This window comes from Alligator mississippiensis, chromosome 5, assembly GCF_030867095.1.
Source record: "Alligator mississippiensis isolate rAllMis1 chromosome 5, rAllMis1, whole genome shotgun sequence".
NCBI lineage: Eukaryota > Metazoa > Chordata > Crocodylia > Alligatoridae > Alligator > Alligator mississippiensis.
The window spans coordinates 32,210,409-32,224,846 of NC_081828.1; the positions used below are offsets into that span (position 1 = coordinate 32,210,409).

The 14,438-nt window shown below is 37.9% G+C and overlaps 1 protein-coding gene across 6 annotated transcripts in view; it reads right to left on the reverse strand.

Moving 5' to 3' along the window:
• Positions 1–14,438, reverse strand: part of HFM1 (helicase for meiosis 1) — a 77,460-nt gene that overhangs the window by 17,386 nt on the left and 45,636 nt on the right. For 5 of the 6 annotated variants that reach the window (XM_059728042.1, XM_059728044.1, XM_059728040.1 and 2 more), the window contains 8 exons: positions 14,286–14,392; positions 14,145–14,192; positions 13,810–13,907; positions 13,597–13,728; positions 8,907–8,992; positions 5,930–6,013; positions 3,379–3,536; positions 99–202 (listed from right to left, as the gene is read on the reverse strand). In XM_059728042.1, coding sequence (XP_059584025.1) covers positions 99–202; positions 3,379–3,536; positions 5,930–6,013; positions 8,907–8,992; positions 13,597–13,728; positions 13,810–13,907; positions 14,145–14,192; positions 14,286–14,392 — 817 coding nt within the window. The remainder of the gene's footprint in view (positions 1–98; positions 203–3,378; positions 3,537–5,929; positions 6,014–8,906; positions 8,993–13,596; positions 13,729–13,809; positions 13,908–14,144; positions 14,193–14,285; positions 14,393–14,438) is intronic. The other variant, XM_059728045.1, reaches the window with a different exon arrangement.

Consider the following 14,438-nt stretch of genomic DNA (forward strand, 5'->3'; position numbering starts at 1 on the left):
TCTTATATGTTTTGTTTAATTTAAATGACACTGGTTTTACTATTAATTAAAAATTGGTAATTGTTGTTTTTAAATCCTAATCATACCAATTAACTTACCATAGTCAGAACTGATTACATTTATGCTAAGTTCCTCTGATTTAAGAGCTCTTTTCACTTCAATTTTTTTAGTCCAATTTCCAGTTTTCAGCAAGGCCGAATCTCTGTAACAATATTTGTAAACTTATATTAAGCATACACAATGGAATATATAGAGGTAAACATTTTATTAAAATAATTAGTTGTGATATTAGTAGTATGGCATTGAAAAGAGACTGCAGACCAGTCTTGATTCTGTTGGTGATATTCAGAATGATATAATGTATAAAAGAGAACTTCTAACCTGCATATTGGGTTATCATTTAGTAACTAAATGACACTATGGATGAGGCTCACGTGACATCATCAAAGTAAGTGGCTGCATGAAGCTAGACCTCCTGGGGGGAGTGACAGCACAGTCCATTAGTGATCTCTGACCTTCTTGACTCCCCAAAAGTATTTCCCCATTTATATAATGCATACCACACACACAAGAAGGGTGGGGGGCAATTTGAAAAGCTACTGTCTAAGAAGCAACTTGTTGGAAGATCATTCAGAACAGCTTATAGGGGCTGCAGAGTAAAAGATTGCTGCTGCAGGGGAAAAAGAAAAGGTAGAACAGAGAAGGAGAAAGACACTTCCTAGGGAAGTGGTCCTTGCTCCTACCTTGGGTAAGTTCAAAAAGAGGTTGGATGAACACCTGTCTGGGGTCCTGTGATCCCAGCGTGTGCTCCAACCAGTGGCAGGGGGTTAGACTAGGTGATCTATTCAGGTCCCTTCTGACCCCTAACTACTATGAAACTATGAAACAAATATGTCCTTTGACGAGATAAGACTTTGATGAGTTAATCTCAGAAATCAGAGCTTTAAAATCTTTTATGGAGGCACAGTCTGAGAAAACCAAAGCTGAAATAAAAGAAATCAGAGGCTGGGTTGCAGAACTGGAGATAAAGGTGGAAGGCAACCTGCAATTAGCTATACATCTGAAAAATAAAATTAAGATGTGTGAAAACAAAGAAAAGAAGCTTGCAGGAAAAAAATGAGATTATAGTAAATGAGAGAAGAAATACTATAAAAAATAAAAGGACTCCCAGAAGGTATTCAGAAGGGAGATTCAGCTGAATATTTAAAGCAGGTATTCTACTCCTTCCTAAACTGAAAAAAAAGACAACAGCCCTGGTAGAGAGAGCACACATTGCTCACTGCACTCCCAATTCAAACAAACCAACAGACATGGTAAATTTGTGCTCTGTTGTGAACAAGAGGAGCAATTCTGAAGAAGGTTAGAGAGACTATTGATTCTACTCTACGAGTATATAAAATGCAAGTGTTTCAAGACTTGTCACAGGCAACATAAAGGAGAATGAAAGAAACGAAGGTGCAGACAGAAGTGACAACTTTCGCCCAATCTGGACCCTGAAAGTGCTCTACAGCTGTGACCAAACACAAGTGCATGGCTGCAGAGGGCTTTATAAGGGCCTAATCCCACAAAAATCTGAACCAAAATGGCGCGCCTTCAGTAACCTGTGTCTGTACGCACCGCGAGCAGGGCTGGGCTGATGCAGCTCGGCCCTACTCTCAGCGCTGTCTTCAGAATGGGAGGGAGAGAAAGGAGTGGAGGGAGTTAGGTCTGAGGTTCTTTCAGATGGTGCTGGATTGTGGAGTAGGTGGATTGAAGCTCCTCCCCACCGAGGTCGGGGGGCTCCAATCCAGCCACCCCACCTACCAGCACCAGCTAGGCAACCTCAGAACTAATCCCGCCCCCCCATTCTAAAAACAGTGCCAGGGCGAATTCTTCTGCTGTTTTCAGTGCCAGGGCTGGGAGGGGAGAGAGGCGTTGCTAGAGAAGTGCCATGAGTTACAATGAGGAGCTGCTTTTCTGTCTGCGCCTTGAATGAAAGTATATTATCTCTCATAGAAGCAAATACAAGATATAGATGGGGTTTTCCTTTTAGACTTATTTTTACACATAACAGCAGTATATTATAAAGGAGAATAAATAAGGGCTTAAGATCCCTGAGTCACTAAGCTTAATAAGCTACTCAGGGATCTCCCTGGAAGGGAGCACCCTGGAATCTTATACAGACGGCGAAAGAAAAGCAACACCATAATACAGAATGGCAAACTCTTAAACCCAGGAGAATGAAGGCATCTAAGTACAAGGACAAAAAAGACTGGGAGAAGTCACAAAACTATAAGCATTTAAGAAGATTTGAGTGGGACTGAATAATACAAGGGAGAAAAAAATTAAAAATGGAGGGGAGAATACCATAGGGAGGAAAACATAAAACAGCAATGTTTGGAACCACAACAGGAAAATGAGGAAGTAAAGACATATTCTAGGGTTAAAAGCAAAGGGTAAGGGAGGATATTAAATGAATGATGGAGAGGTGTATTAAATATAGTGTAAATTGGGAAAAAACTGGTGGAAGGCCTGAAATTTTCTGATACTCCCTTGAGAAAACAGTATCTGATGAACTATGATATAGTGCCATGATTCCTCTTGGGTGGGGGCAGGAACCTCCCTAATAGAAGTTCACTACTCAGGAGTGGAGGAGTTAAATATTCTTGTGCGAGGCTTAGGGTGAATCTCCACATTTTAGGAAAGGGGTAAAGAACACAGAAATAAGGATCCTTTGGGGAGCCAAAAGGCAGGGAAATTGGACTGGGTAAATAATGAAGGTGTGGAGAACAGGGGAGAGAGGGGCTAAAGGGCAAAGGACATATAAATAAGGATTGTTTGGGGATCCAAAATTGGACTGGGTAAATTATGAGGGAAAAGACCAGGGGTTTAGTAACTAAAGATATTTTTAGGGAAGTATGTATAAAAGAATACACAGGAAAACACAATACTGCAGGTACTTAAGTAGACCAAATATAATCTAGATATGTTTTATTTTTTATATTACAAGGAGATGAAGGCAGTTGCACCCAACGTAATATATGAATATTATTTAACAGCCAGCAAGCCAGTGTTCCTATTCAGATCGACTATTAGTAACTGTTGTATTTGCATGTATAAACATTACTGACAATACAAATGATAATGTATAAGAACTGTAATATATTTCTTTTGTAAATAAGTAATCACTCTAATTCCATGCAATTACTGTATATTACTCCTATGTTAGGATTTTGTTTCTATATTTGTTTGGGGTTTTTTTTAAATACTGTGGACACATTTTTTAACCATTTTGCTTTAGTACAAATAACTGCATAAAGTACAAAGCAAAACAGAGTTGATTTTCTTCATGGATGTTATAAATACTATATTATGAAAGTTTTAAGCAACCTGACTTACATAATTTTTTGTTTAAAAACGACTTCATTATCAGCATTTCCTATTATCAAGGTTACATAATGGAAATCTGGTGCTGTTCTCTTTGTCTGCAGTTGTTTGAAGTTTGTTAATATGATAGTCACTATGATTTCAGCCACTGTATCACTGTATTTTGAAACCTAGAAATATATATATAAGATATAACCAGTAAAAATATTAAATAAACTACTTTATACATCTGTACACAATACGAGATCTGTTCAAAAAGTACTGAAACTGATGCTGTAGGAAACAAAATATTTTATTTACAGGGGTTTTGGTTTAGTCTCCTTTGAAATATGCTCCTTCTGCTGCCACACACTTCTCCCAACGTTTCTGCCATTGTTGGAAGCTCCTCTGATAAGCAATTGTGGAATCACTAAAAGCTGCTCAGTTGCATTTTGTTTTATAGTTTCCACATCACAATTTTTTCTTCCTTTTAAAGTTTTTCTTAGTTGAGGGAAGAGAAAAAAGTCACATGGGGCCATATCAGGTGAATATGGAGGCTGCAGTACTTGTGGGATACAGTGTTTGGCTAAAATTTGGCTAAAAATTGTTTCATAAGCTGTGCTGAGCGGGCAGGCACATTGTTGTGGTGAAGTACCCAAGAGTCGGACATGCACTTTTCTGGTTATTTCTCTAGTCATTTCATTCCGAAATTAGTGGTTAGAATTGGATTACATGAACCAACAGAAATTCCAACTTCTGCTATCTCTTGGGCAGTCCATCACCTATCATTTTGAACCAAACTGAGAACTGCTGCCACATTTTCATCATTTCATGATGTTGAAGGGTGTCCCGGAATGCTCATCACTTTCGACCGATGATCGTCCTTCTTTAAACTGACTATACCATACAAAAACTCTTGCATGGCTCATAGTGTCACCACCAAATGCTATTTTAAGTAATTAAATTTTTTCACTTCCCATTTCCCCAATTTTCATGCAAAATGTAATGCATGTGAGTAGTTCTGGACACAATGACATAATGAAAGGGGACATGAGAAACAAACGATCATACTTCAACTGCTGGTCACAGAAAACCGGGGAAACACCATTAACTGCAAGCCTGTCCAAAGGAGTCCCAACATGCCCAGACACGTTCAACAAAGCCGTGTCCCCCCCCCAATACTTTGTATCACAAATACAGGTTCAGTCTCGATACTTTTTGAACAGATCTTGTATACATACACGCATGCTTAATTTGGACAGGTGCAGTTTCAATTGGGCAAATAGCTGTTTTGCCTCTATAATCTAAGGTATATTTGTTAAGTTTAACTGAATGTTCAGAATTTAAGATCATCTTTGACCAGAGGTGTAGAATAACACAGCACAGAAAAAACTTTGTCTACTGTAACGGGAGAATGGAAATCTGATTCTATGAGGGATGCACAGTGAGGAAACTACAGACACATCATGATTCATTTTTAAAAGGAAAACTTTTAACAACTCAGGCAGCTCTTTGTGAAGCATTTATCACTATTAAATCTTCCTTCTGAAAGAGTCACTAACAAGTTATTTAAGGACTTGTGCCAATCTACAAAATAAAAGACTAAAATTGATCATTATTATAATAATAGTCATAACACTTTAAACTTATTTGGAAGCTTTTACTTCAAAGTACTTTCCAAATTTAACTAATTTTCACAAGAATTCTGAAAGTCAGTGAAGCTTTGTTGTCCACAGTTTGCAGATGAAAAAATCAAAGCAGAATGACTACAGGATTTATCCAAGGGCACAGAGTGAGTGAGCATCAGAAGATGTTTCCCATGCTTGCAGTCAAATCACTAGAACATGCCTCTCCTTTGATGTGCACAGTATCAATTAGCTGCATCTTAATAATCTATTTTTTCTTTAGGTTTTTAAATCTGATACACAAAAGTATAAAAGTTGCTAAATAAGTTCTCACTGAACTTGTTCTGTCCACAGCTTTTGTAATTAAGATGAACCAGACAGACGAATCCTCAAATACACCATGCTATACCGTGTAAGCTATGTTTGCACAGTGCTTCAGATTGGATAATTAGCACTGCTGAATGTCAGTGCCAATTAGTCTACCCTTGTGCTACTTGGTCCACCCACAGTACCATGTAAACAAAGCAACAGTTTCCAGTTCAGGAGGCACATTATGCAGAGCAGTGTAATGTGTTTGAAAGCACCACTACCTGACATGGTAAGAAAGGACTTTCTTTACATATTCAGTTACAGGTAGTGTTACCAACTTTTGTGTTTTTTTAATATAAAAGCCTGCCAGTGAACAGCAGTCAGAAAAGAAAAAAGAGAAGATGTACTGTGGAGAACAACTGATTCAAGAAATCCTTCCTTTATGTCTTTTACACTAACATTTTCTGAAGTGTGGATACCAAGGAGTAGCCGGGGCCACAGAAGACTCCCACTTTCAGAAGTTTGAATAAGTGTTTATCAGTTAATGAAGTAATATTTTATTGAAATGATTCATTTTTACCATGCTAACATAAATACAAAGCAAAGCAAACATAAATGCATTATCCAATACATTTAAGAGAAGCAATTACCTGCTCAATATCAAGTGCATATTTTGGAAGGTGTATCACAGACTCTTTTATTTGGTTTCCAAAAGGAGGGTGTCTGTTTAAGATCTGTAAATATTTAGTTTATATAATTCATAATAGTACAGAAATCAGAAAAGTGAATTTCAAATTAAGATTTCTAATAAGAGAATGCAAACGATCAGTAACCAACAGTTCTTGCTCACTTGCAACTATCTTGACATCAAGGAAGTTCAATATCTTTTCAAGATCTGACCTATGATCTGCAAATACTATATCTATATTTAAAACATGAGTTATTTTCCAAGACAGTATAATATCTTTAAATGCTGTATTCTGAGGCAGTTACTACTTTAAGTTACCAGGAAAGATTTGACACAAAGAAAATACCAGTTGCTCAATACTATACAAAAACTGATAAGCCACTAGCAGATTAGTCTCTCAAAAGATACCTTTGACCTCAATCTTCAATACAAAGAATCTGGAACTTATTATACTCCTTAAGCCTTCCGTCCCCACCCCAACCCCCAAAAGAAAAAACTGTTAATAAAGACTGCCCAATTAAACAGATCAGACCACAGACAACTGTATCTGATAAATTAAACTAATCAAAGTAAGAATAAAACCCCACAAATCAGGAATAGGGACAGTTTGAAAGAAACATTCAATAGTATGACAGTGTTTTAGAAATAATGGCAAAATAGCTGCCCGTGCTGTTTGTCTGGAGCAAAGCAGAAAACAGCATAGCAGCAGAGACCACTTACAGCAGCATTGCTGAGTGCACCCAGCCCTTCTGACTAAGTAGGAAAGTGATGTAGTCCTAATAAATGGTCATTGCACACAAAATGGTTTTATTTTGAAATTGCTGCTAGTTTTTGAAATGCACTTATACAGGCAACCCCCACTTAACACCATTTCACTTAGCGCTATTTCGCTATAACACTCATTTTAAATTGATACCTGATTTCACTTAGCGCTCAGCGAGTTTTATTATAACACTCGTGGTCACCATCTTGGGTCATTAAAAACAATTGTGGTCATCATCTGGGGTCATCAAATACTTTTGGTTTTGCTTAACGCTCATTTCGCTTAACGCTCAGTTTTTCAGGAACCAATTAAGAGCACTAAGTGAGGGTTGCCTGTATATGTACTGAAGTGTAATCATAACTTGAGTCCTATATAAGTCGATTTTCTATGGACACTCTGCAGGGCATTTGTCTAAGGCTGAATTTTTGGAATATTTCAGACAAAACTGTTTAGCTCTTTTTAAGAAAAGGACAGAGAAAAATGCATTGTCTGCAATGTTATGAAATTTATATAGATAATTTTGTTTGAGAAGCGTAGTCTTTGTCTCTACTAAATGTTCTTTATTGTACCATGGTAATTACATCATCATGTTATTTTTTCTGCCCACTTCTTAATTCAGTGCACAAGAGGCAACTAAATCAGGATTATGTAGTGAAGAAGACTTATTTGCAAGAGCTTTGCCTTATTTATTGTAGAAGATGGAAGATGTGTACTAAGAGGCAGGAGTCTGCAGAAAGAGAAAAAACAGTCTGATGGCTGAGATAGAATCCCAGGGCCTTTGTACACACCGCATTTTTTGCCCTTTCTTGCACTGCAGCTGCATGCCTGTTTGCACGAGTGGGATTTCTGGATGTTTTACAAGTCTTTCTGGTTCATTAAACTATAACTCCTCAGACGTAGTTTAGTTTGGCTTGCCAGGAATTAAAGTGTCACGTCCATGGATTCGTTGCGTGCAAACACAAGGGCACTCAAAGTCATGTAAATGAGCCTCTTTTTCCACCAGATGGCACTGCGACTTTTTTGCAGTTCACCCCTTTTGTCTACCAGATGTCGCTTTGATTCGCAGACTGGAGACAAAAGAGGACACCTGTAATTTGCTGGTATTTTTGTGTAATTATTTTCAGACACCAGGTGAGCAGCTCAGCCTGACATGAATCAATCTTCTGCTTACCTACCTGTGAGACACCTGTGCCTTCCCATTCCCCTGCCCCAAACCTGTAATCATATCTAAATGGACAGAGCCTTTTGCTCATATGAACTCTAGAGTAATGTAGCAGGATTCTCACATGATACTACTGAAGTTCAGGACTTATCTACTGATTTAGTTCCTAGTGGCTAACCCAAGAAGGTTGAGAAATGGAGCAGTTGTAGTTAAATTAATTAATTCTGTATATAAAGAACTGGTTCAAAAACACCCAGATTAATGATTACAAATGTGTTTAAATTAGAAATTAGAAGACATTTAAATCACCAAGCTGACCTGCAGTTTTTGACCAGAATAACTGTTTCTACCAGCTTTTCCCATTTCAGGTGAATCTGTAAACAATGTTCCTTTAAAGGGCTTGTGCCACAGGACATGAGGTTCCAGCCTGGAACATGAGGACATGAAGTTTCACACTTATTCCTCCCTTCCCTATTCCCTCCTATCTCTACTCATTGTCTTCCAATCTTCCACCTGTTTACATTTTTACAGGTTCTTTTCTATCTTCTCAGAACAGCACCAGTCTTGAAGATGGTAATATGTCTGAAAGCTTGCAAAGAACTTTTTTCCAACTATTTAGTTGGTCTAATAAAAGATATCACATCTACCCAAAGAACCTTACCTGCCTATGTCTTTGTCACAAGACTCATGCACTGAGTGTTATGATAAAAGTTATAATATAGAGTTGTTCCCTATGTGTGTATGCGTGCCACCTGCGTGGGCAGCAGGCCTGGGGGGGGCAGGGGCTGTGGGTTGGAAGTGAGGGGCACAGGCAGGGCTGGGGGGTGAGGTGCAGTGTGTCAGGAGTGAGAGGCAGCAGCAGGGCTGGGAGGGGGCTGCCTCCCACATGTGGAGTAAAATTCTGGTCCCAAGGATAAAAAGGAGTATTTTGCATTTACTACAGTGAGGCCAGGATTTCACTTTATAGTTATCTACTACTATAAGAAAATACACAAAGAAAAAATGTCAAAATACCAATTCAAGTTCTCTTGCATTTGTATCTTCTATTTTTTTAAATGATGTCAGACCTGAATTTACCATTGCATTTGACAGCATCACACCTGTTGAAAATTGAATATTTTTATATGGTTAATTTTTACAAATAGCAGTTCGTAATTCCAAGTTACTATTTTCCATAGCTGCATTGTGGCAAGTAAATATAAAGCATAAATAATTTAACTGTCTTGTCTATTTCCATATGATTTCCTTTTGGTTGGTCATTCTATTTAGATTTAATTCAGCTGGTACAACAGAAATAAGACAACATAAATTCAGTAAAACGAAATATGAAAACTTTGAGAATGACAATTTCTTCATTAATTTCTGAAATCAAAGAAAAGTAGATCAAGGACCAATTCCTACAGGCTTTACACAAGAAAACTGCCAAGAACTTAGAACTAACTAACTTGAATATAAATTAGTAAGCAACTATAAAAACAGAATGGCACTTAAATAAAATAATTTCTCAGCAAAATATGCTTATTTCCTATCCAAGGGACCCTTTTCAGCAGATACTAAACTTCACAGAGATTTCTATGTTTATTGAGCAAAGAAAAGGCTCTTGTCATGGGTCCAAGAAAGAGAGATCACTTCTCCATGGAAGAAATGGAGAATCTTCTGAGTCTGACCTGGGGAGAGTTTCTCTTCCCAGCAGAAAAACTTCTCTTGCAGGTTGATTTTTCCAACTCTGGAGACTGTATCAGCCATGACATTGCTTTGCTGCTGCATCAGCAAGATTCCTGCCCTCTTGGGTGAGTTTCTTTCCCTATTTAGCTCTACTTGTCCCAGTGCCTAAAATTGTTTCACTAATGCCTTGCTCTATTGAAATTGAAGATGATTTTCTGTCAGTGAAGGAAGGAAACAGTAATTTTGCAGGAGAGACAGCTGAATGCATGAATTTTCTTCCTTTTTCTTTAGCTTTCTCTCTCTGGTCAAGAGAAACTGAATACGGAAGGAAAATAAATCCTGGATAATGATTGCTTATCATCCTCCCTGTCAGAACAAAAGAAGAGAAATCCAACATCTGGTATGACAACAAGAGGCAGCATCTCTACTGAACATCAGAGGCAATTTTGGTCAGTGATTGGACAAGACACCGCCTTAAAGGCTAGGGACAAAAGTTACGCATAAACCAGTTTAAATGATCAGAAACTGGTTTAAATCTGTAACAGAACAGAAGCTCAGTGCACATAAACCAGTTTAAAAATGGCTGAAACTGGTTTAAGATAAACCTGTTTGAATCTAGTATTAGACTTAACTGATTTGGGTCAAACCGGTTTATGAAACTTGTCCCAGACCCCTTCCTGGTTCAAGTTAAATCATAATCCCCTGGCATGCCAGCATGGTCTGCAACCCTGGGCTGGGCTATCTGCTTCAGAGAGCAGGGCTGGCCCCATCCCCCTGGTCCCTAGCTGAAGCAGTGAGAGCTAGCTGACTGGGGGCGGGGAGCCTTGCTGGGGATGCAGCCCAGTCTGCAGGGGGGAGAGGAGGGGAATTACACCCCCCCCCAGGCAAACCCTGGTTGGGGTCTGGGGCCAGGGAGGGGGGCTAAACACCCCTTCCTCTGCTCAAACTTACTGCTGGCTGCAACTGTGGACTACAAATCCCAGAGGCACCTGGAAACAGGAAGAGGATGTGATGAGCAACCCTGCAGAGTCCTGCTGCTGTAATTCTGGACTACAGATCCCAGAGACCTCAGGGGCAGCAGGAAAGGAAGTGAACACAGCCAGACAGCCATGCTGTAGTACCTGAGCCACTGCAGGCAAAGGTAAATGTCTGTTCACTTCTGTTTCAATTTAATCTGTGCATCTTAGACTAACCTGCAAAAACTGAATCGATTCACCCTTGGGCTTTTTGACTGGTTGTACACCTAGCCAAAATGAAAAAAGCCAAATGTCAATCAAAGTAAATGAATAAATAACCCCCTCAAGGGAGAAACTGGCCATCCAGCTTAATGTTTCTAAAATTCAAACAGCAACATACATAGATGGAAATAAAAGAAAATTCAGAGGCTGCAAATCAGATTGAACTGCATCAGTAAATTCATACCTATGTAACTTAAACTCACCTAACTTCATGAAGTTACAGAATGAGCTTTGCTGCTACAGCATAAAAGAATACAAGAATCTGAAGGATGTACTGACACCAGCACCAGTTTGACAACTGCTTGACCCACTGAAACAGATCAAACCATCCTCACATACTTCAAAGGAGCCTGAAAGTTATACTGCTTTAGAGGCATAAATAGATGGTGTCCTGTAGTATCTGCAGCAAGAATTATGAGAGCAGCAGAAAAAATGCAAGAGCAAATTAAAAGAGCAAACTATATTGGCCTTTTATGAGGCAGTACAAGATATCACGATTTTTAGTAGGGTTGTAGCTGAAAAGCGGAAGCTGACCTTTATTCACTGAATGCAATATAAAAGAAAGGACTTAGAGATGTGACATGGAGAATGCATGGTTACTTCTGAAGTACAAAAGAATAATATGACCTTGTAGTTCCTTCCAGGACATCATCTAGTAACTTCAGACATGCTGTTAAGAGCATATGCTCTGCTTGATGCCACCCAGATAGATGACCCAAATAACCAGTAAAAGTATACATGAACACAAGAAAAGCACTGTGAGCCCTTATTAAAAATACAGAACAAGAGGACTGAAACAGCTCAAAATAAAATATCATAGAAAGCTTTAAGAAGCTATAAGAAAATGATAGGCATACAAGCACTTCTTATATGTATATCCCCTGAATAAAAATGAATTTTCAGAGATGCTGGGAGTATGGTGAAATGTATGTAAATAAACACTGCTTTAGTTAGAGGGAAATTTCTGGAAAGAATGTAGAACAGATACTCATTTGAATAAAGGCTCCTGTAAAGTTACACTGCAAAGCTCCTATCATTTATAATGCTAATGGATTGTAAAGGGCCCTTTTAGTAAACTGAACATCAAGACCTACACCCAAAGTTACTTAGAATGACTGTCTTTAAAAAAAAAAGAAAGAGAGCACAAGTTGCATTCTTCAACACAAATAAACAGTGATATGAACAGAGAGAGGTAGTTAGCTGCATTAGTCTGACATAGGCAGAAGATAGGGCAGAGTGGCATCTTCCTGAGCAAATTAGTCTATCAGGGCATCTTTATATGCCCTGGGAGGCACTTTAATTAGACCAGCTCTCAGGAGCCGCTCTAATTAAAGTGCTTGCAGCATCTTGTGTATTCAGTGCCCCGAGTTTCAAAACAGCAGTGGGGGAATTTAACTAAAGCTCTTTCAACAAGCTTTAGTTACAGCACCCCTGACACCATTCTGAAATTCAGGGACACTGAATACATAAGACGTTGAGGCTGCTGGAGCGTGCTAATTAGTATGCTCCAGCAGACTCAAGTAACTGAGTCTGCTCCAAGGCACTGTAATTACAGTGCATAGGAGCAGGCGTCCTGCACTTCTCTAGGCACCCTAAGTGGCCACCCTGACCCACCTTCTGCACTGATATGAATTAAATGATAAAGAAGCATAGAAGCTGACAGAAGCGTATCAGAGCAAAAAAGCTATCACACCATATGAATGATCTTCCATATATGAGAATCAAATTTAAATGTTTTTATTTTTCCTTGGGAGACCTGACCACCTCAGCAGAATTTAGCAACTTTTTAGACTGACATGTCAAAATACCAGATCTGTGATCACTTCAAGTCTGTATTTGCATGTGATGGAAGTCTGCAAATTGATGGAAGTTGTGAAGGACTGCAATTCTAGGCAATGGGCTCAAAATCAAACATAGAAAATGCATGGATTTGACTGAAGCTTATTGAATTCAATATAAGATATCTAAGAAATTTTAAAACATTTTAAATATTAAATTATAGCACTTGCTTATTAAATATTGTGCTGTTAGGGAATGCAAGGGACTTAACAGATGAGGTGTTAAGGGATACACTTCTACAAGCCACTATTCACTGTTGCACTTCTTATCTCTCATAAAGAACCAGAGATCAGCTACAAATACAGTCAGAAAGGCTAAATAAATGGCAGTACTTGTTCTGTATTTCCTCTGCAGGTTATTTCTTAAGTTTTTTATCTATCTAATAATAGCTTAAAACCTGTCTCAGATACCCATCATAAATATGTTATCCAAGAAACTGGCCCAAATGTATAGATTTCTAATGAAAAAAAAAGTATACTGCTGAGCAAAACATTAAGCTAATAGGACAGGATCTTTTGTCATTAATAAAGCAGTAGAAGTTGGATTTTTACTGAAGTCTCTTCTTGCATAGGTTACCAATATTTTAAAGGTCTAATCTTATGTTTTTGCCAAGAGTAGAGTTAGGTAAAATTGTATTTTAAAACTACAGCACCTGAACCTTACGTGGAGTAGTTTCTGAGAAATGTTCACTGAGTATTGATGCCACATATTTTGATTTTTGTTTCAAGACTATTCTTTCTACATACCTCAAGGTACCAGGCAGCTCCTGGTTAATAATCCATAAGAATTTACTGATTCTGAATAGATTCAGCTAATTGTCAAATGTCTTTATACTGTTGCAAAGAACCATGATTTTAGCAAATGAAAAGCTGGAAGACTTACTTAGTTCTCAAAACAGACATTCTAAAGTTTACAGTGAAGTTAGTATCACCTTTTACACACTAGCTGCCCTAGCGACCTACCAATTTTTTCCAGCTGTTTGGAAACATGCAGTGAGTTTTCCCACAGTCTGCATCTGAAACACTTAGCTAAAATTAAGGAGTTTAATAGTGCAGAAAAGCTGTTTCTCTGTGGTGCCAGAAAGTCAGACAACCCTATAAAGAAAAAAAATATTAATAAAATATAATACAATATACTATCAAATATACTAAAAAAGGAAATACATTTTACCATACATTTAGTAACTCTTATGCCATTTCTGAAAATTTTGCCTATATCTTGCGTCAAAGTAAAGTCTTGAATAGGAATGCATCCTAGCTGAGCCTGAATAAGACTGAACAAGAAAAATGTATTTATTATACATTTAATCTCAATAAATAAAAGATAATATAATAACAGCCAATGATTCCAATGAAAAAATGAAGTCCAGTTCAAGATAAAAGCAATAATATTTTATATAGGGTCTGATCTTGCACATATGTAGTTAACGGTTTTACCAATGATTTAAATGCCTGCAGGATCAGAACATTTGCTTTCAAGACAATGAGATGTAACACAATTACATTTTTACCAGTTTACTTTCATTTCTGTTGTTTTTATCTTCCCTTCCATTGGAAACCTGTACATGAAAATAGTTAAAATGAATAACAAAGAATAGTAAAAAAAAACCCCCCAAAACTTTTTTTAACACTAATACACTTAGTTTGAGGACCTGATAGTTATCCTGTTCTTGTCCTTATTCAAAGCATTCAGTATTTTCTTTTCACTTGTTCTTAACTTGATATCTGAAAATTCAGTGCAGCTAGATATCTTTGTGACCTGAAACAATTGTAATTGTTTTTAGTAGTTCATTATCGCTTTCCCC